Raw genomic sequence first — 24,662 nt, forward strand, 5'->3', positions numbered from 1 at the left:
AGGTAAACTAATTTAACATTTATTATAAATATTATATGTTTGACGCATTTCAAGTTTTTGGGGCCTAATGAAGTAAACACCATGCTTTCCTAATGTATGCAAATGTAGCAAAACTAAAAAACAGTCAGTAATCAAAATTTTACCGTTTCATTATAATTTTAAATTTTATATCAATAAAGCGCTTCTACAGTTTAAATTTTTTGTCACTTTTTCAAAGTTAAAGATTCAAATAAAATGGTGCCTTAAAAAAAGTTTTCCTTTTTTGCATTATAAAGTAATAAAACTTTATTATGAAAGAAAAAGACTTACAGTTTTAAATCTATAATTTGAAATAAAAAAGCAAAATAGAAAGTTTGATAGCACCGCCCCCTAGTGGTCAGAATCCGGAAAATCCTGCGAAATGGGAGTTGCGCGGGAAACACGGCAATGGTCGATTCCGAAGAGTGAAGAAGGACAGAGAAAATTTCCTTCCTGCATCAAATTTTCCTCATTTCTGGATAATAATCCGGGATCAGCGTGTCATCACAAGGATTCTTCTGACAGTACGAGGAGAAGACTCTTCTTGTGAACGAGAAGTAAGTAATGAGTTTTCCCATTTTTAGGAAATATGAAAACCGCTATGCAATGTCCATCTCCCACTTTCCCCTATCCCCTTTGTTGTTCTAGAGTAGGTGTAGAGACAGTAATAAGCGGCGAATGACCGAAACAGGAAAAGATTCCTGTTTTGGGTTGATTGAAGACTAACGCGTAGTTTAAGTTTGATAATAAATTATTTTATTTAACTATAAAATTGTTGATTATTATTGATCATTAAAGTCATGTAACATTTATGCAAATTTATTTTTAAAGTGCGCTAGCATAACTACGTCATCAACATAACTACATAATAGAATTATGTTATGAACTGCAGTGTTTTGACACAGTACAAAGGAAATAAAGGAACAAGAAAGTTTTTGAAAGAAAAAAAAAATTGAAATTATAAATGTACATATTGTGCGCAGTTTACATTTTCAAAACTTAACCACTGGCTGATATCTCAAGATATCATGTATAATTTATATTTATCCCACCAGCTTGTGTATTTTATAATTTACGCAGTCACTGGCTTATACTTAAAGAAAAATGACACTGATAAAAGAAAAAATAAAAGAATTTGTGAATAGGTTTTTTACAAATATTTGAGATAATAATTTTAAACTTATTTGCATAAACCATTTTTTTTTTCAAATTTGACTCCTTCTTTTGAAAAAATTTGTCCAAAAAATTAAATTTGATTCCCGTTTTAAAAAAATTTTGGGAACTGTGCTTTGACACAATACAAAGGAATCACAGGATTTTGAAGTTTAAAGAAGAAAAAGGTTTTTAATTGAAAATGTAATATGGTGCAAAGAATACATTTTCAAAACTCAGTCACCGGCTAATATTTCAAAATATTAAATGTAACTTATATTTATCTCTATTGAATAATATAATTTATAGTTAAATTTATCTTACTCAGTCCCGGGATTATTTATTTAAAAAATGCAATCACTGATGAAGGAAAAAAAAATAAGAATTTGTGAAGAGGCTTTGAACATATGTTTGAGATATTTATAACATGCATTAGTATTTTATATAATGAGATAATAAATCATTTACTGCTGAAAATTTTACTTTAATATAATAATCCCACTCTAGTTCACAAAAATGTAATCTTCTTGACCTAAGATAGGTGAAATAATTTAACATTTATCATAAATAATATATGTTTAACGCATTTCAAGCCTTAGCGCCCTAATAAAATCAGCACCATGCTTTCCTAATATATATATAAATGTAGCAAAACTAAAGATAGTCAGCTATCAAAGTTTTACCGTTTCATAATGGTTTAAAATTTGATATCTATAAAGCACGTCTACAATTTAAATTTTTTGTCACTTTTTTAAAGTTAAAGATTCAAATAAAATCAGTGCCTTAAAAACAGTCGAACTTACTTGCAAAAAATATTTTTTAATTTGATTTTTCTATTTTTGAAAAAATTAGAATATTGTATAATATAACTTAGCATGTATTTCAGATTAACTGAACATGCCATCAAAATTAATTAATTTATACATACAAATAATTTCTAAAAGTCGATTAAAGGAGAGCTATGATCTTTATAGTTTCTTTAAGACAATGTAAAATATTATTCGGATTCTTTAATAAAATTAATTTAAATTTATGTATAATAATTATGTATTTGATATATTATTCATGTATCTAGAACGTCAATAAATTTTTCAAAAGATTTATGGTTATAAATAAAATATAATCCCATGACAAATTTAAAAAGCAATTTAATAAATATTTAACTCTAAATATTAGAAGAAACTGCTTAAATTAAAAACAATTACTGCTTAATGTAAATACTTATTAGATTACAGTTTAATTTCACAGGACACATAAAGATTGATAAATTTTGTAAATAAATCTAACAAATATGTTTTATGTTTTATGATTTTATAAAACTAAAACTATCTTTTTTTTTAAAAACAAATCTATCATAGGACGAAATATTTTATGCGTAAAATTCGAAGTTTAAATAAATTTTTTTCCTCTTTTATTTGAAAAATATTTTTTGATTAAAGATATTAAGGCAAGGATTTTAACATTTTATTAAAACTGTACAGTAAACTGTACTCTCTAATCGAATATTTTTGAAATAATTATGTATTTATAATACTTTTTCAGGAACAGTAAAAATCAGTAACGTAATTAGTAGTTACATTTACCTCAACGTCAACAAATTCCATGTTAGGCTTTAAGCTTTTGTGATATATATTTATTTTGGGAAGAACAGTTGAACAAGAGGTTTCATTTTTCATATGCCTGACAAAACTAAAAGTTAAAATCACTGTTTAAAAGTTAATTATAAAAGTTTAAATTACTGTTAAATTTACTGTTATAAGCAGAGTAAGCCTTTGTAAGCTAATAGATTGTGTTTTCAAGTTTTCATAAAAAATTCGTTTTATATTAAAATATTTTCAAAAGCTTTAATATTATAGATAATATTTTTTAATCTTTCAAACTTATCTTTGATTTTAATCCCTATTATATACAAAACAATTCAAGATTTATGCTTATTACAATAGAAACGTCACGTCATATTTCAAGTTTATAGCTAGCATCTGCTTATATCTCTCAAAGAGAAAGGCTTTTTTTTTCAACAAAATTTCATGACTGATAAATATTTTCTAAACACAAAACTTAAATATAAAAAAAAGAGAAAAATATGTATGCTTCAAGCAATTGTATATTTGAATGTCCTTTGCTATAATATTAGCCACTATTTTTCGTGTTTCAAAATGAATAACTAAATTATAATCTTCAGTTTTTTAACTATTTTTAAAACATACTAATTGCATTTTTTTATTAAATTTTGAGCAGATTAACATCAATTATTATTTTGTCGAATTCACAATTTTTTTTTTTTAAAAATGGAAAAAGTTTTAACCAAAATTGTATTAATATCAATAAATAAATAAAATAAATTTTTTTATTCTAAATTTTTTAAAAACATTTTTATGTAATAAAAAAGTTTTTGGAACAATTTTAGTAGTTTATGTACTTTATTATTCCTTAAATTCATAAAGAAAAATATTATTTTGTTATAATACTTGTCTTAAATCTTTTGATATGTAGTCTTTTGTTTATAATAAAGTATTACTAAAAAATCAACATGGATCCTATAACTAAATATGTGATATAAGAAATTATAACCATGCCATCATCTAACTTACTTTTCTTAGTAGTAAAATTTACCAGAAACACAAATAACTTACAACGAGCTCTCTGTAAATAAACCATTAACAATAATGAAATGACCTTTTGAGTATTAGTACCTTTTGAATATAATTGCTTCTAAACACGCTAATACCAAATTGTTACAGAAGGGCGTTATTTTTATGAGAAAACAAGAGGCTTAAGTTAAAATTAAATGAGATTTTTTATATAACTTGATGAACGTATTTAATCATGATGTATAGGAAAACTATGTGTGTTAAAGTAAATTAAACAAATTTCTGTTAGATTGTAACAGAACACCAAGCAAATTATTATTTTTTATAACGAAAAATAATAAATCATGCATTACACAATAGTTTGATTTCTATACCTCCAAAATAGGATTTTTTTTAAATGAACAATTTTTAAGGTTTGTTTTTTTTAAAACTTGATAACATTTTGACATAAATTCAGATTTCGAAGTAAACAATTTTAAATGAGAATTCTTGTTTTTCGTAAAATTTGATATTATCTTTCACGTTAGATCATGCTTCAAAATGAATAATTTTAAAAGAGATTACTTTTTTATTTGTAAGATTTTTTATTATCTTACACGTTAGATAACTTTTCGAAGTGAACAATTTTAAATAAGAGAATTTAACATCTTTCAGCTTAAATCGCGTTTCGAAATGAAGAATTTTAAATTAATTTTTTTTTCGTAAAATTTGATTACGTTAGGTTTTTTTCTGAAGCGAACAATTCTAAAGTGTTTTTTTTTATGTAAAACTTGATATCATTTTTCACATTAATCAAGTTTCAAAGTAAACAATTTTAAGCAGGATTTTTTTTTTTTTTTTTTTTTTTGTAAAATTAGTTATTTTCCTTCACGTTAGAGCGTGTTTCAAGGTGAATAATTTTAAAGGAATTATTTTTTAAGTTCGATATTATTCTTTACGTTAGATTATGTTTTAAAAAAGAAAAAAAATTTAGGTGGGATTTTTTTGTTGTTGCTGTAAAATTAGATATCAGCTTTCACGTTGAATTATGTTTTAGAATAAACAATTTTAAACGTTTTGTCTTTTCTTCTTTCTTTTTTTCAAAAAAATTTGACATCATCTTTCACGTTAATAAAAGATGACCACATCACTCACAGCAAACGAATTTATGAGCAAACTTTATCAAATTTTAAATATGTTAATTTATTATTCCCCATCACTGATTGAAATACGTTTCAACTACAATCATTAATTTAGTTTTTTTTAGAAATTCTCCTTTTTAAAACAAATTTTTAATATAAAATTTGCTTTCATTTTTATTTAAAAGTATTTTTAAATAAATTATTTAAACTATTTAAGTGAAATTTGAGTTATTAAGTATGTGAAATTTGAGTTGAGTATTTAAACTATGTAAGTGAAGATTAAGAGATTTTCAAAATAAATCTTTCCTAAACAATATTGTTTTGAGAAATACTTTTCCCATTAATAACGCCGTAGCTAAAAAAAATTTTGTGACTTAAATATTAGTGAATCCTGCAAAATATATATATATATATATATATTTCCTCACACTATTGTATTGATACATTTTGCTTTGGCCATATTGATACAATATTAGAAAGCATTATTTTTTTCGCGGATATAATCGTGTGGGCTGATGAAGAGATTATATCTTTTTTTTCCGGATTTTTTAAAAGAATTTTATCCTTTTTTTCGGATTTTTTTTCTTTCCAGTTTTTGTTATTTTTATTATAAATTTTTTCCTCCTTTTTTCATTAGTCTGTAATTTTCCTTTGTTTTATCTTCATTTTGAATATATATATATATATATATATATATATATATATATATATATATATATATATATATATATATATATATATATATATATATATATATATATATATATATATATATATATATACGTGTTTGTATTAAGCTGTTCAGAAGTTCTTTCTTTTTGAATTACAAAGTTTATCAGAAGAATATGTTTGTAAATTATGTCTTAAGAACTATAATATATATGTTTGTTAATTGAATACATGCAGGCGACTTCACGAGTGGATCAGCCAATCAGGTTCGACACACTAGCATGACATCCCCTTCAAGTCTCCAATTAAATTTGATTCGAAATTTGATTCATCGTGATAATAAACCGAAACCTTTAAGCTCGAACGTTAACATGGCATGCACAACCACGTGATTAGACTCAACCATGGGATTAGTTGCAAATACCCAATTATATATCACAGCTTAGAAATTTCGAACTATATAGTTAATTGAAACTGCGCATTCCTTAACTCTATTTTAATATAATTAAAAATGGTTTATTTTTATTATTTTTTCATATACTTTTTGTCAGTTAGTGAAATTTCGAGTTGCGAAGCAGTGGTTTTAATCTCATTTAAATTAATCTACTCTACACAATAAAAAATATTCTGTTTTATTGCTTCGTAACTTTTTGATTATTCTTTTAACAAGAATAAATATTTAAACTAATTGAGAAAACCATTAAATTTCAAAAATCAAATGAACAAAATATTTTCAAAATAATAGATGATTTCAAAATAAAATATCAAAAAAATAGATGATGGGATATGGGTGAAGGATATGGTAACATTTAAAGGTAAATCAAAACGTTAAATATATTAACTTTAAATGCAAGAGCATAATTCTTTTGGAAAAAAACTCCTGATTTTGTAAAACTTTCGCATTCCTCGAGTTGTAGTTCGTTATGTCTGATAATCTTTTGGACTCGAAATCATGTCATTTTTAAAGAAACACGAACTCCAACAATTTTGACAAAACGGCTCCTCACCCATGTGACATCTCAGTGCGTATTGGAAGTCTAAAATCTGATGGCAAGGGATTTTCCGGATACGCCGGATACATGAATGAATTTCCCAGGTTCGATTTCTTGCAATGATTGAGTTTTTATTTAGTTATATTCCTTTAATTTCGCATAATACTTTCAAATCAATTGTGTAAATCGATATGTTGCATTAAACATAAGGCGTTTGACCTAATGCATATATAGCAAAATAATGATAATAATAAATAAGCAAAAATAATAATTTCTGCTATTGGAAGAAATGAAAGAATTTCCCAAACACAATCTCAGAAAATTATGTAAATTTTGCATTAGTGTTTTAGAATATAGTGAAAACTATGTATGAATTTCAACACTAAACTTAAATTCACGGAATTAAAACAAACAAATAAATTCAGATTTCGAAGTAAACAATTTTAAATGAGAATTCTTGTTTTTCGTAAAATTTGATATTATCTTTCACGTTAGATCATGCTTCAAAATGAATAATTTTAAAAGAGATTACTTTTTTATTTGTAAGATTTTTTATTATCTTACACGTTAGATAACTTTTCGAAGTGAACAATTTTAAATAAGAGAATTTAACATCTTTCAGCTTAAATCGCGTTTCGAAATGAAGAATTTTAAATTAATTTTTTTTTCGTAAAATTTGATTACGTTAGGTTTTTTTCTGAAGCGAACAATTCTAAAGTGTTTTTTTTTATGTAAAACTTGATATCATTTTTCACATTAATCAAGTTTCAAAGTAAACAATTTTAAGCAGGATTTTTTTTTTTTTTTTTTTTTTTGTAAAATTAGTTATTTTCCTTCACGTTAGAGCGTGTTTCAAGGTGAATAATTTTAAAGGAATTATTTTTTAAGTTCGATATTATTCTTTACGTTAGATTATGTTTTAAAAAAGAAAAAAAATTTAGGTGGGATTTTTTTGTTGTTGCTGTAAAATTAGATATCAGCTTTCACGTTGAATTATGTTTTAGAATAAACAATTTTAAACGTTTTGTCTTTTCTTCTTTCTTTTTTTCAAAAAAATTTGACATCATCTTTCACGTTAATAAAAGATGACCACATCACTCACAGCAAACGAATTTATGAGCAAACTTTATCAAATTTTAAATATGTTAATTTATTATTCCCCATCACTGATTGAAATACGTTTCAACTACAATCATTAATTTAGTTTTTTTTAGAAATTCTCCTTTTTAAAACAAATTTTTAATATAAAATTTGCTTTCATTTTTATTTAAAAGTATTTTTAAATAAATTATTTAAACTATTTAAGTGAAATTTGAGTTATTAAGTATGTGAAATTTGAGTTGAGTATTTAAACTATGTAAGTGAAGATTAAGAGATTTTCAAAATAAATCTTTCCTAAACAATATTGTTTTGAGAAATACTTTTCCCATTAATAACGCCGTAGCTAAAAAAAATTTTGTGACTTAAATATTAGTGAATCCTGCAAAATATATATATATATATATATATTTCCTCACACTATTGTATTGATACATTTTGCTTTGGCCATATTGATACAATATTAGAAAGCATTATTTTTTTCGCGGATATAATCGTGTGGGCTGATGAAGAGATTATATCTTTTTTTTCCGGATTTTTTAAAAGAATTTTATCCTTTTTTTCGGATTTTTTTTCTTTCCAGTTTTTGTTATTTTTATTATAAATTTTTTCCTCCTTTTTTCATTAGTCTGTAATTTTCCTTTGTTTTATCTTCATTTTGAATATATATATATATATATATATATATATATATATATATATATATATATATATATATATATATATATATATATATATATATATATATATATATATATATATATATATATATACGTGTTTGTATTAAGCTGTTCAGAAGTTCTTTCTTTTTGAATTACAAAGTTTATCAGAAGAATATGTTTGTAAATTATGTCTTAAGAACTATAATATATATGTTTGTTAATTGAATACATGCAGGCGACTTCACGAGTGGATCAGCCAATCAGGTTCGACACACTAGCATGACATCCCCTTCAAGTCTCCAATTAAATTTGATTCGAAATTTGATTCATCGTGATAATAAACCGAAACCTTTAAGCTCGAACGTTAACATGGCATGCACAACCACGTGATTAGACTCAACCATGGGATTAGTTGCAAATACCCAATTATATATCACAGCTTAGAAATTTCGAACTATATAGTTAATTGAAACTGCGCATTCCTTAACTCTATTTTAATATAATTAAAAATGGTTTATTTTTATTATTTTTTCATATACTTTTTGTCAGTTAGTGAAATTTCGAGTTGCGAAGCAGTGGTTTTAATCTCATTTAAATTAATCTACTCTACACAATAAAAAATATTCTGTTTTATTGCTTCGTAACTTTTTGATTATTCTTTTAACAAGAATAAATATTTAAACTAATTGAGAAAACCATTAAATTTCAAAAATCAAATGAACAAAATATTTTCAAAATAATAGATGATTTCAAAATAAAATATCAAAAAAATAGATGATGGGATATGGGTGAAGGATATGGTAACATTTAAAGGTAAATCAAAACGTTAAATATATTAACTTTAAATGCAAGAGCATAATTCTTTTGGAAAAAAACTCCTGATTTTGTAAAACTTTCGCATTCCTCGAGTTGTAGTTCGTTATGTCTGATAATCTTTTGGACTCGAAATCATGTCATTTTTAAAGAAACACGAACTCCAACAATTTTGACAAAACGGCTCCTCACCCATGTGACATCTCAGTGCGTATTGGAAGTCTAAAATCTGATGGCAAGGGATTTTCCGGATACGCCGGATACATGAATGAATTTCCCAGGTTCGATTTCTTGCAATGATTGAGTTTTTATTTAGTTATATTCCTTTAATTTCGCATAATACTTTCAAATCAATTGTGTAAATCGATATGTTGCATTAAACATAAGGCGTTTGACCTAATGCATATATAGCAAAATAATGATAATAATAAATAAGCAAAAATAATAATTTCTGCTATTGGAAGAAATGAAAGAATTTCCCAAACACAATCTCAGAAAATTATGTAAATTTTGCATTAGTGTTTTAGAATATAGTGAAAACTATGTATGAATTTCAACACTAAACTTAAATTCACGGAATTAAAACAAAAAAATTACATTTTTTCCAGAATTTTATTTTGTTAAAAAAGGGCATCACCCTAAATTGTGAACATTTTCGATACTACTGAACCACAAAATCAAAATATCTGAGCAACGACAATAATTTTCAATTTCGTGGATCATTGAAAGACATTTTGTGTGTATGACAATCATTTTGACGAGAAATAAGACGAGAAATTTCTGTAAGTAGAGTATTACACGCAACTCTGCCACAATAATAATGTTTAATCAAGAACTTGTGAGTTAAGTTTTCTACGAAATCAGAAATAATTTAGTAGTTTTAGTTGTAAATAGATTTTTCTTTTTGCCTTATAATTTTAAATATCAATAATACTTATCTATTTCTTACATTACAAGTATTTAAAAGTGTATACTTCTGCTCTCAAAGGATTTAATTTTCTTAGATTCTAATAATTTCAATATCGAGAATGTTTTAATGTGAAATGTTCTTTAACCGGGGGATGGGAGGTGAGCTCCATTTTTTCTATTTAACTGTGCTTATAAAATAAGAGCTTTGAATTTTTTTTTCAAAGTTTGCAGTAATTATTCAATCTGTAAAAAATAATGATAAAAAGTTTCAAACAATAATTCAAAAAAATTAAAATTTGAAAACGTGACGTTGTTAACTTCCTATAGGAGTTCAGAAATATTAAATGAAGTTGAAAAATAAATATTTGCGTATTCATTTTTCATGGTGTCCTACATTAGAGCAATTTTTAGTGATTATTAGAAAAAATAAGATAACTTTAATTTTTATAATAACACCGAGTTTTTTCTAATGAAGATTGTTTTCTGAAAAGTTTAAAAATAAAGGAAAACCACTCACTTATATTTTCTGTAAGAGAAAATTATAAATCTATTACTCAACTTATACACTATTACAATATACACGTTTAACAATAATTTACAAATTTACCTAGATTTTAATATAATGCACAAGGATATAGTGTGTTGAAAAGAGATGCAACCGTTTACAAAGACAAACGGTTGCATTACTTTTCAACGTTATAAGGACAAACAGCGGACAACGCAACAAGGACAAGACATTATGAGGAGAAACAATAAAAAAAATTTATATAAATTATATCATGTAAACTAATACGAGTTACACTTTTTTAATTTAAGTATGATAACTAATTGCCAATTAGAGAATGGAAGTATGTGAAAAATTCTGGATCAACTTGCTGTGAAAAGTATTGGCACTCTGGGTGCTGGCACTTATCGTAAGAACACTTTGCCATTTCTACAGGAACATTATACTGAGCAAAATATCTGATATACATTAATCTTTATAGTAATAATTAATGTAAAATCACTAAATCATTCGAATGAAATAAATATTATCATAAAAATTACTGTGTAATATTTTACGGTAAAAATGGATTTTACCGTTAAATTGATTTGACGGATAATGCATCCAAAGTACTGTATAATATTTTACGGTATTATTTTAAACTTATTTAACTCACATAGCTAATGTAGAAAAATTCCCATTAATTTACATAAAATTTAATATTATGCACAAGGAAATAGCACGTTGAAAAGAGATGCAACCATTTATAAGAACAAACGGGAAAAAATTATCATAAGTTATATCATGTAAACTTATGCTAACATGAGTTACATTTTTTTAAAGTATACTAACTTATTGCAAATTTGAGAGTGGCACAATATTGTAAAAAATTGTGATGCCGGTACTTAAAATTCATTTTTACCAGAAAATTATACGGAACAAAACAATCTGATATGCCGTATTTTTTACAGTAATAATTAATGTAAAATCGCCGAGTACGCTATAAAAATTACGGTATAATATTTTACGATAAAATGGATTTTACTGACAAGGCACCAAAAATGCTTACCGGATTTGGAATTTTTTGCAATTTATAAAATAAAACAAATTTTCAGCTGCATCTTTTCCAATTACAATTTTTCATTGGATGAATAAATTAAACAGGCTCGGGCTCTCGATTTTATTATTGTCGCCACTTGAGTTAAACTTGTTTTAGATTTTGAGATTGGCTGTTGAAATTTCAACACTTCGAGAGTTTAAAATCGAAGTTAATTCACTAAAGTAAAAATAAGTACAGAGTAAATGTAATATAACATTTTAATATATTATAATATTACCTTTTTTGGTAAAATGATAATGCCTAGAAGTAAATATTTTTATAACTTAAAATGTGTGTATCGTACTGTGATTTAAAAAAAAAATTTTTTTTGTTAATATTTTAGTAAAATTAAAGTAGTTTATGACGTTTTAATTTACCAATGTCTATTTTTAGGGACATCAGCTCATAAGCGAACATGCCTGAACCCACGGAAAATGGAGAGGAGACTGGGATGCAGGGGAAATCTGAACTGGAACAAATTCAGTACAAGCAGAGCAAAACCACAAATGAGGTAAAGTCATTTTTATAAACCATTTTTTTTCCTTCAAAATGATATAAGAAAAGTCTTGCATTAAATACTAATATACATACTGAATATGATTTTGTCTGTAGATGAAATAAAATAGTTTTTTAAATAGTATTTCAAAGCTCTAAAAATCTGTAAATTAAATTTTTCTAACAAAAAAGAAATTTAAAACAATTCTTATAACTTACATTGTATCGATTGTTTTTAAACCTTCTTAGCTTCTTTGTTATTACTCTATCAATATTATTAATATCAATATCTGAGTAAGGGTAAATAGCTTTTATAATTTTTAACGTGTATGGAAATATCTGCTACATAGATAACAGTAAAGCTATTAACCGTAGATAGCAATAAAAAAATTTAAATTATTAAAACAAAGAAAATTCATCCTTTAACATATTTACACCACATATATCAACTTAAAATCTGTTAAAGAAACATGTAATTTAAAAAATAGTTTTAAAAAAATGTGTGTTTTTATTTACAGTTTTACATGTTTAATTTAAATTAAAAATATTTATCAGAAAATTTTATAAAAAATACATGTCTACATATACACTTTAAATAACCAAAATCAAGAAAATTGAAATAGGAATTTACGATTCGTTTTTGCTATTAAATATTTGAAAGTTATTGGGTATAAAATTTTCTCGAAGAAATAATTGAGCAAATAGATAAAAAAATCCAATGTTATGATGCAATTGGATATAGGATTGTCCTAATTCTAGTTAAAATTACAAGAGAAATTCTTAAAACAGTTTTTTTTTAAATTTTGTATTTTGTTAAATTACTACTTTTAATGATTTTATTATTCATCAAGTATAGTAATCTGCCTAGAGCATTCATTTTTCAAATATAGTCAAAAAAGGGTTTTTAAATTTATAGTTGTCAAAAAGTACTTGCTGTGTGAATGAGATAAACGTAAAAATATTTCCAATATTTTCATAAATATTTGGGCTAATATAATTTGCTAAAGAACTTTATACTGAATAAATGTAAAAATAATATTATTATATGAATCAATAATAATATAAAAATAGTTTGAAAAATTATTCAATAATCAACTGTGCAATGAATATTTCTTAAATGAATATTTCAATGAATATTTCTTCTATAAATCAATAACATAAAATGTTTTAAAAATTTTAATGAAAATTTGAAATAACATAAAGTATATAGTCTTCAAAGGAATTTTATAACTAATAAATGTCAATAAAGAAGGTATAGTGGAAAAGATTAGCATGACAATTATTATACACATTTATTTGAGTGTAGTCATTTAAGGAATATCTTATAATAAATAATTATACAATAACATTATGCAAATGAATAGCATAAGACATATATGAAAACTGAGGAATGTTTTGTTGATATTTTATAGTCACTTGAATCCACACGGAGGATGATGGCTCTTTGCGATGAGGTGAGTATCATAAATTTTTCAATATTAAATTTTATAATATTCCCAAATTTTTTACAATGCGACACTTGGAAAATATTGCATACTTTAAATATTATATTAACATTATTTATTGGTCTTGCGAAATAAAAAAATGCATGTTCCAAAATTTTATGAATCGTGAGATGGTGTTGGAAAATATTAAAGGAATGCCAAAATGTTACTATTATCGAAATTGAGGTGACAATATTTTGTGCAAGACGAAAACAATGCTGCATTTTAATAATCATCAGCAGAATGTCGGATTTTATTAATCATCTGAATGCTCTTACATTTAACATGTCATATTATGATTTAGATATTTATATCTTCAGTGTGCCATTGAAAACTGAAGTTTTAATTAAAACCTCGAAATGTTCTAACTTTTTCCACCCCAGCTTATCGTTCATATTGTATCATCAACGTATACTTATATTCATTTCAGATCGTAATTTTTTTAAGAAACATTCTCCTTAATTCAGTAAAACGCGTAAGAAGAAAATAATATTTTAATTACTGCACAATATCAATGGAAAACAAATTAGCTCTTAATCTTTCTAATATGTTGAATTTAGAAATAATTTATTGTTGAAAAAAGTTATTTAATTTAAAAAAATCATAACACCGGAAAGTATCAAAAGCATGGTTATGATATTTCATAGAATTGGTCAAAATAAGATGTAAAATGCTTCGCTATTGTAGTTTCAAAACATGAAAGTAGTAAAAAAATTTTAGGTATATTTTTTTCGTGCTTTCTGTTACTAACAAACTTTTTATTTGTTTTAGAGCAAGGAAGCAGGGATACGTACTCTCGTCGCACTTGATGATCAAGGAGGTAATTAAAATAATCAAAGCTAGATTATTACATAGAATTTACTTGCATATTTAAAAATATATGAAAATTCCCGATACTATTTTAAAAAATAAAAATGAATGCATCAAAATATAAATATCTATTTATCGCAATTTAAGTCAGATGATAATAATGTATAATAAGTGGGGTCTGCAAGTACCGGGTGTAAAATCATCCTGACACCTGAAGAGTCGTAGCTGGAAAAGTTACCATAAAAGCCGTAAAATTTAATTTAAAAGCAAAGAACTAATTTGGCATAATTTAATCCATAACATGCTGGTTCATAAAATTTATTCCCCGATCCTAGTATTTTTGTAAACCCCTGATAATATTCTTTTTTTTTCTTAAATATGAGTAACTAATATCAGTATTTAATATCGATTACTAATACGGGTATTTAATATCGATTATACTCGTCTTGAGTAGTATCCGTTAAAGTTTGTTAGACTCCGGGATTATTTCGAAACACAACTTACACTTAATATTTTTTTGTCTATTTAAAACTTTGGGAGAAAAAAACTCACAAAGACGCAAAAAGTTTCGACAAAATTTTTAAAAATTTTTTTTTTGTTTATATTTGGTAAGGAGGGAGAGATTATATGTTTATAATATTGCAAATTATAAATTTATATTTAAGGTTAAAAATTTATGTATTTTTTTTAAAAAAATAAGGGCAAATTTGAGCTTAAAAACTAGACAATTTTCATGTCACGCTAACAAATTGTAACTACAACAATTGCAAACTACAACAAATTGTGATGCATAAAATTCAAACTGATATTTTTTCCTAGATAGTGATTATTTGTGTTTCAAATTAAAGCCTTAATAAATTTCACAAAAGAAAGAATGAAACTCAAATAAATATTTGTTTAATAATAAATTTTTGAAGAACAATTCTAAATATTCTTAATTTAAAATGATAAAAATAACAAATCCGAATATGAACCTTAGATTTTAATTCAAAACATTGCTAATGTTATACAAAATCTATGTGTAAAATTTCTAAGAATTCTATAATACGTTTTTTTTGTAATGTGTGTTAGCGTAAAGAATTCTTCTCAAAATCACCGTTCTTTAGAAAATGCATTTAAAATACAACGAAAATTTTAGTTTCGTTTTCGGGAGTTCCGGTTTCAGTTTTGTCTGTCAGCGTACAAACAAAATACTACTACTTCATTTCTAGAAAACGGAAATCAAACATTTAATGGTTTTGTAAAGCTAATTAACATGGATAAAAAAATCGAAATTGTCGTCCAAATTGCCGATTTTCACACAGTCGGACATCTTAAATTTGGGTTTTTGAGTAAAAATTCATAGTTAGTAAACTTTTTCTGATGACAATAAATGTTAAATTTTTAGAACAACTGGACAGAATTGAAGATGACAACGATAAAATTAACGCTGATATGAAGGAAGCGGAAAAAAATTTGGAAGGCATGGAACAGTGCTGTGGTATTTGCGTCTGTCCTTGTAACAAGTAAGTCTACATTTCTTAATATTAAACATTTCATATGGTAATCAGTTTTTCTTATATTTTCTATTGATTTACCAATGATATTCATAACGAACAACAAAATAAATAGGCTTAAATAAATACACTCGGTGCTTGCTCATAAAACCGCAGCAATACTTCCTCACTTGTATTAAAAAAATTATTTTCTCGACACAGAAATACTTATATCTATGATGATTTCTAAGATTCCAGAATGAATGATATAATTTTGTGAAGTATAATATTTTGGTAGTATATAAAAATACTTCGTTTAAACATTTTTATTTATTTACAAATTAAATTCCTTTCTTAATTGGTAACATATGAAGGAAAATTAAATTACTTAAAAATATATTAACATTGCTATGCCATATTTTATGTACGACGCGCAAAAAATACACGGACACCCTAAATAACTTTTTATCTAATAATCGAATCTTCAGGTTCTAGGACTCAGTCTTAATGGTTCAAGGAGGTGACCTCAGATATGCTAATTAATTAGTGCAGACGAAATTTAAGTTTCGAAATCAAACACAGAAACATACTTTCTCTGAATAAACATGTCTTTTTTTCTTCCATTGATTCGGATTTCTGATTCCCAAAATATAGGGGGTAGCCGCAATTTAGGAGAAATGGTTCAAAGTTTGGACCCCTTATTGTTAATTTTACTTTTTGTGTATTTCACCATATCTTGAGAACGTCTTAAGCGAATGAAATTTTTTTTACACAAAGTTATAAAATTAGTTTATCCAACGGTAATTCCATGCAAGATATGCTTATTCAGAGGTAAAAAAAAATATGATTATTCAGAGAAAGTATGCTTTTGTGACTGATTTCGTAACTCAAAATTATCGTTTGCGCTAATTAATTAGCATATTTGAGTCCTAGAACGTAAAGATTCCATCATTATACCAAAAGTTATGCCGGGTGGTCTGTTTTTTATTTTGTGTACTGTATACAATTTTGTAGCAGTCTGACGGGAATTCGAATGGTGGTCAAAGAAAGGAAGTCGGTCAGGAAATTCAGTAGTAAAGACACAAACTTAGACAAAAGAAAATACACTTTACCAGATTTTTAAAATAAAGTTTTTTTCTACCGCATTTCATCATAATGCAATTTTAAAAGCACTTCACTGATAAAAAAATTGGAAAAACTACCAGAATATGGTAACATTTACCATTTATCTGGCTCTAAGGGAAAACTATGAAACACAGTATTTTTTACAGTTGCGCTTTGGGGAAGATTTTGGTAAAATTTGGTAAATTTATCATGATACCATAGAGAATGGCATGAAAACATTTATTCGTCTAAATTTACTTTTCAGTTTTCTATTTTTAGAATTATGGTTTTTCTAACCAGAAATCTTATCTTTCTAATTAAGTTAAAAAGAACCTAAAATACTAATGGTATATAGATACATATATTATAATTATGCATGTACATGATTATGTATATATATACAGTGGTGGCCAAAAGTGTGGACACTTTTTGAAAGTTTCATGTTTTTCAACTTTGTGTGCTTGTAAAATATATTAATTTTCACTTAAATACAAACCTTTATATATCAAATTGAAGGTAATTTAAAATAGAATTTAATAATAAATACAGTATTACAATATCTGTGTTACTAAGAAGGTTATGCATCAAATAGTCAGATCTATCTTAGATTTGCATTTTTTTAAAGTGATACTTACACAATCAATACTTAGTAGGATAACCCTTAATTTTTAAGACAGCTTCACAGCGTCTTTTCATCGAGTGAACGAGTGTTTGGAGTTCATCTTTCGTAATCACATGGTGACAAGAATCAATTATAGCTTCAATAAGTTGTCTTTTATTGGATGGACGTTTTTTTCGTACATGAATTTTTAAATGTTGCCACAAATTTTCAATTGGATTGAGATCAAGGCTGTTTCCTGGCCATGGCAATATATCTATGCCTTTATTTTGAAATCATGCCTTGCATACTTTTTCTGTGTGGCATGGAGCTGAATCCTGCTGAAAAATAAATGGTGCGTTGTAGGAGAAGAGATCCCTGATTGAAGGTATCAATTTTGATTTCAGTGCAGTTTCGATGTATTTTTTGGCATTCAGGATGCAATCAATAACTTGAATTCGGCCCACACCATCTACAGACATACATGTCCAAATCATGACATTTGTTGGATTTTTTGTAGTTGCTTCTATGTAATCAGGATGAAGCGCTTCACCTACTCTACGTCTCACGTATTTTCTACCATCACTTCCAAAGAGCGATATTTTACACTCATCACTCCAGATTACTTGCTTCCATTGATTTTCTGACCATTTAATGTGTTTTTTTGCCAACTTAACTCGTTTTTTGGGTTGCTTTTGATTTAAATATGGTTTTTTCCTTGGAATTCTAGCTTGTAGTTCAAATCCTAATAACCTTCTTCTTATTGTTCTTGAACTTACTGCAATACCAGCTGCATTCATTTCACATCTAATGGCATCTGATGACATTTTTCTATCTTGAAGGCATAGTCATTTAATTTTTCTATCGGTAGTAGCATTTGTGCATTTTTTTCTTCCTGATTTGGCATCCTGAATGCCAAAAAATACATCGAAACTGTCCTGAAACAAAAATTGATACCTTCCATCAGGGATCTCTTCCCCAACAACGCACCATTTATTTTTCAGCAGGATTCAGCTCCATGCCACACAGCAAAAGTATGTAAAGTATGCTTTCAAAATAAAGGCATGAATATATTACCATGGCCAGGAAACAGCCCTGATCTCAATCTAATTGAAAATTTGTGGCGACGTTTGAAAATTCCTGTACGAAAAAAACGTCCATCCAATAAAAGGCAACTAAGAGTAGCTATAATTGATTCTTGGCACCATGTGATTACGAAAGATGAGCTCCAAACACTCGTTCACTGGATGAAAAGACGCTGTGAAGCTGTCTTAAAAAATAAGTGTTATCCTACTAAGTATTGATTGTGTAAGTATCACTTTAAAAAAATGCAAATCTAAGATAGATCTTACTAATAGTTGAATAACTTTTTCTGTAATACATATGTTGTATTACTGTATTTATTATAAAATTCCACATTAAATTATCTTCAATTTGATATATAAACGTTTGTATTCAAGAGAAAATTAATATATTTTACAAGCACACAAAGTTGAAAAACATGAAACTTTCAAAAAGTGTCCACACTTTTGGCCACCACTGTATATATATTCATAATCATGTGATAATTTCATAATTTCTATTTATTTCGAGGAGTATTTTGGTCACCATAATCCATTACGAAATTAAGGTTATATGCGGTGAATATAATTTCAATTTGATTCAAACATAATCGGTAAATTTAGTCAAAACTAATCAAAATCTTAATATGAAATTGTTTAAATGTTTTTTTTTAAAAATTTGAAAGTCTTGTTTTATTTGTTTCTTTTTCTCTTCGTCATCTTGTAGTTTCAATTGGTAATCTTCATGATTTATCGATGTGTTTGGAAAAATTTAATAAAACTAATGAATTTATTATAGAAATGTTTTGTAAGTTAATTTTTTTAAAATAAAGAAAAAACAAACTTAAGCTAAATGCTTTTTAATTTTCACTTCAGCAAAATTTGCCTTACTGTCACAACTAAATATTTAGATAAATAATGTACTACTCCATTCTTACTGCTGATGATAACACGTTTGAATATTTTCACAAAAATCTCTTAACTTGTTTTCCCCCTTAATTTTTCGGTAGAAAGAGGTTTTGTACTATTCACAGCACTTTTTATACCTTAATCGATACACCAATTCATTTAAATTCCGTTGAATATATTGAAAAATTCAGATATAAAACTATGGACAATTCAGACATAAAGAATTTAAAATATTTTCATGCAACGCAAATAAATATATGATCCCTTAATATGCGTGGTGAATAATCAATTTGAGTAAATTTTTACAAAAAACAAGAAAAAAAAGAAAAGAAAGCACAACGAAGCTTCCATTAATTTATTATCTATATTTTTAGAATAAGTTACTTTATTCACATGTGAATGATTGATTTTTTTTATTCTTAAAATAGATCTTCGGATTTTAAAGAAGATGCTAGTACCTGGAAAGCAAGTGAAGATGGGAAAATCGTGAACAATCAGCCCCAAAGAGTCATGGATGACAGAAATGGTGCTGGTCCAATGGGAGGATATATTGCGAAGTAAATTTATTGAATTTGTCAAGAGTATTTTGTATTCGAGAGATTTATTCAGTTGTCATCAAATACTAATGAATAAATATATCGATTCGAGATGTATATACCGGATGTTCTATAATGATCGCTAGTGGTTATAATCAGGGGAAGAATAAAAATGTGGTTTCCAAAGAATTTTATGATAGATTTAGTAGATGGCGGGAATAATAATTCTCTGAATTATTTTATCTACCATTACCTAATTTAAAATTAAGCTTTGATAGCGTTCTTTTTCTTGTTTAAATAATAATTTATGATTATTATTGTGTTTCCTTTTATTTAGATAGTTAACTTCCAAAATTTAATAAACACCAAGAGGTTATATTTTTGTCAACTTTTATCGCAACTAAGAATCTTCCATTTTTTATTTATATGCACATAATTTTCCTTTAAAAGTATAATACTACATAAGAATCCTTTAAAAAATCTTACCTTCATTTGCTTTTAAACAAAAGACTATAAAAATACTGTATGCGAAATAAATTCACTATAACTTCATACAAAATAAAAAGATATAGATATATTTTTTACAGGTTCTTTCAAATTATTTTGATATTTAATCTCCAGTTACTTTTTCAAAAGAAGAACTTAAATTCTTGGAGAACAATTTTACGATTGCCACCCAGATAAAAAAAAATATATTCAAAGTAGGATGAAAACGATATTTAACATTTTTTTGAAGTTTATTATTGCATACCCAAATTTTAAATTTGCATTTAAAAAATATATTACATCTCATTTTCTAACCTTGCAAATCTTTTTTCATACGAAAAAATAGTTATTATGTGTCATAATTGACTTTACAAATTAATAACAAGAAAATTATTCAGAAAATTTGCCATCTATAAAATCGTTTTCGTGAAAACTCAAATTCTTCCTTTTCCCGTATAAATATTATTTTCGAACGGAATTTTAAAAAAACACTAAAGCTTTTATTTTTTGCTAGCCTGCTGTAATTGATCTTTAACTTCCTCTGGTGATCAAAAAAAATAATCATTTGAAATTCTGCATTATTTTGAAAAAGAATAACGAACGAAAAATCGAAAAAAGAAAAAATTAACATTAACGTTTTTATCTTTAACCTTTTATTACGCTAATTTTAAAACAATTTTTATTCAAAAACTTCGTTTTCCTTAATCGTTCCGAGCTTGTCTATTTTCTAACTCATAAAATTCTTCAATCCATCCTAAAAATATTTTTTTTTTTTTAAATTGGCTTTATTATAATATTCATTTCAGAATAATTTTCTTCTTTTAGTAAAAAACTATAAATTTTTTTTGATGGATAATGATTTTTCTTTCCTCCCTCTTTCTTTAGAATCAGTAATGATGCGCATGAAGAAGAAATGGAAGACAACATGCAACAAGTGAGCACAATGATTGGTAATTTGAAAAACATGGCTATCGACATGGGAAGTGAGGTGGAATCTCAAAACAGACAATTAGACAGGATCAACTTGAAGGTGAGGGCAACTAAGACTTCAGTTTTTATTATTATTAGTGTAACACCTTCAAAAACTGATACGTATTGCATTTTTTGTTGTATTATTAAAGAGAAATTCAAAAATATATGTTTAAAAGTTCGAGCAATTAGAGTATTATTGGATCATAAGATACTCGGGGGCGATTTGCGCAACCTGAATATTCTAAAATGTTACATATGTTTTTCATATTCAGTCCTTCAAATACGAAATATAAAGTTCAGAACCAATAAAATGTTTGAAAGATGAGAAGGGTTTAATAGGCATTAAATAAATGAAAACTTTTTTTTTCTTCCATTTTAGACTGAATCCAACAAGACAAGGATTACGGCAGCCAATCAACGAGCATCGAAACTTCTGAAAGACTAAAAAGAATAGGAACAGAAACAAGGTCGCACATTCAACACTTACTTTCCAACAAATGCATTCGAACATTCAAGGATTTTTGGTTGAAATTTCATTTCAGTTTATGAACATTTTGCCAATTTTACATTAGCGATAGTATAAGATAACGCTATAAGAGGACCCCACATTGAAAAATTTATGTTGTATTGTTGTTTCTAATGCCCCCTGCCAATACGAGCAAGTCTGTTTGGTGAAACAAAGCGAATTTGAGGCAGAGGGTGCGTATCTTATATTTTATGGCGCCATCTGTGGTCAAGAATACGACTTAAGCCACACACACGTCACAGCTCGTTTATAAGGCAGACCCATTCATACATTCAATCATCCACAGATCGTAATTTTTACTTGAAACAGAGAACGATCAATCTCCAATTCAGTACCCCCAGGGGTATTGATTTGTGAAAAGTTTATAACTAATTTTATAAAATGGAATATTTTTAAAACTGCAATTTTGTAAAATTTCTTTATTATTTGATTTAATTTTAAAGCATTGATTAAAATTTAAGAGAAATATAGGAACTGGACTTCCATCATAAATATTTTTGGAAAAACCAAAACACATTTTAGATAGTACTTTTGATTAGCGGGAAACCCAGCAGAAAAACATTAATGTTATTTTGCTAATTTGTTTAAAAAATAATTATAAAGCATATTTGTAGTTTTTATCCAAAAGTGACATTTCAATATTAAACTTGAAAAAGTAATTTTAATGCATATCACATACGTTTTAAATACATGAATTGTTTTTATTAAAAATCGATCTCGCGAAAAACTTTTTAATCTTAATTTTTCCTTTAAGAACATCATATTTTTTGTATTCTAAATTTTATCATTATGAAATTAAAACTTTTTAATTTATAATTCATAATGTTTTTTATTTATAATACTTTTTTATTTATAATTCATCTATTGTTTTCTTCATGTGCATTTTTGTTCTTTCTAACATTCAAATTTTAGAAACATCGTCAAATCTAGGTTTTCACTCACGTTTTTGGATTTCATACTCTTTTTAATTTAAAAGTAAATTTTTACTTATGCATCATTGTGAGTACTTTACTAAAACACTTCCTTCACCATTAGTATTTTATATTCTTTTTAATTTACAAATATTATAAAAATTTTCAAATTCAGGCTTTGCAAATATCAGAATCAAAAATTCTTTTTAATTCAAAAACAAATTTTTCCGTTCTACCTTTAACGAAAGAAATTTAAAAATATTTTTTCTTGTTGTTTATTTGTATATGATGTTGTGAATTTCATTTACTGTCAGCACTTTTATTTTTTATAACATGCAAATTTTGTAAACAATTACATCATTGTGAGTACTTTACTAAAACACTTCCTTCACCATTAGTATTTTATATTCTTTTTAATTTACAAGTATTATAAAAAATTTCAAATTCAGGCTTTGCAAATATGAGAATCAAAAAATCTTTTTAATTTAAAAACAAATTTTTCCATTCTACCTTTAACGAAAGAAATTTAAAAATATTTTTTCTTGTTGTTTATTTGTATATGATGTTGTGAATTTCATTTACTGTCAGCACTTTTATTTTTTATAACATGCAAATTTTGTAAACAATTACATCATTGTGAGTACTTTACTAAAACACTTCCTTCACCATTAGTATTTTATATTCTTTTTAATTTACAAGTATTATAAAAAATTTCAAATTCAGGCTTTGCAAATATGAGAATCAAAAAATCTTTTTAATTTAAAAACAAATTTTTCCATTCTACCTTTAACGAAAGAAATTTAAAAATATTTTTTCTTGTTGTTTATTTGTATATGATGTTGTGAATTTCATTTACTGTCAGCACTTTTATTTTTTATAACATGCAAATTTTATAAACAATTACATCATTGTGAGTACTTTACTAAGACACTTCCTTCACCATTAGTATTTTATATTCTTTTTAATTTACAAATATTATAAAGATTTTCAAATTCAGGCTTTGCAAATATGTGAATAAAAAATCCTTTAAATTTAAAAAAAAAAATTTCGTTCTACTTTTAACAACAGAAATTCAAAAATATTTTTTCTTGTTGTTTATTTGTATATGATGTTGTGAATTTCATTTACTATCAGCATTTTTATTTTTTATAACAAGCAAATTTTATAAACAATTCCAAATTTAGGGATTTTTCAAATATGTGCATCAAAAATTCTTATAAATTTATAAATAAATTTTTCCGTTTTACTTTTGAAGAAATATATTTTTAAAAACATGTTTGACAAAAACTCCTAAATTTAAATTCAAAGTTTTTCTGAATAATTGTGTGTCCTTACAATTTAGGCTTTTCAAATATTTTAATAAAAAATTCTTTTAAATTCAAAATTAAATTTGCTTTTTAAAACCATTGAGTATGTAATCTCCTTAAAGTTAAATCCATTTCGTCAAAAATTAATAAAGTGTTTGTAATTATCTTCTGAATTTAGTTTACCGTGTAAATAGTGTAAAATAATTATTTTTTTGTGAAATGGGAATCCTCTATTCATTCACTATTAACCATTACGACATTTCTGCGTAATTGAACACAAGAAACTTTTTTCAGTAATATCAATGCAATTTTTTGAACTCTATATTGTGCTATGCGACCATGTCGATCGAAAGTATGTGCCTAGACGAAACTTACTCTTT

The 24,662-nt window shown here is 25.8% G+C and overlaps 1 protein-coding gene across 1 annotated transcript; it reads left to right on the top strand.

Moving 5' to 3' along the window:
• The first annotated feature begins 395 nt into the window (after nt 1-395).
• On the top strand, nt 396-24,020 carry LOC107447966 (synaptosomal-associated protein 25). The gene is made up of 8 exons (XM_043041344.3): nt 396-575; nt 12,002-12,119; nt 13,516-13,557; nt 14,359-14,407; nt 15,785-15,902; nt 19,973-20,101; nt 21,452-21,596; nt 21,918-24,020. Exons 2-8 carry the CDS (start codon nt 12,024-12,026, stop codon nt 21,981-21,983), a joined length of 645 nt encoding a protein of 214 aa, XP_042897278.1. The 5' UTR covers nt 396-575; nt 12,002-12,023; the 3' UTR covers nt 21,984-24,020.
• The last annotated feature ends 642 nt before the right edge of the window (nt 24,021-24,662 follow it).

The sequence above is a fragment of the Parasteatoda tepidariorum genome, chromosome 3, assembly GCF_982258835.1.
Source record: "Parasteatoda tepidariorum strain Cologne lab strain chromosome 3, Ptep-v5.0, whole genome shotgun sequence".
In the NCBI taxonomy this organism is placed as follows: domain Eukaryota; kingdom Metazoa; phylum Arthropoda; class Arachnida; order Araneae; family Theridiidae; genus Parasteatoda; species Parasteatoda tepidariorum.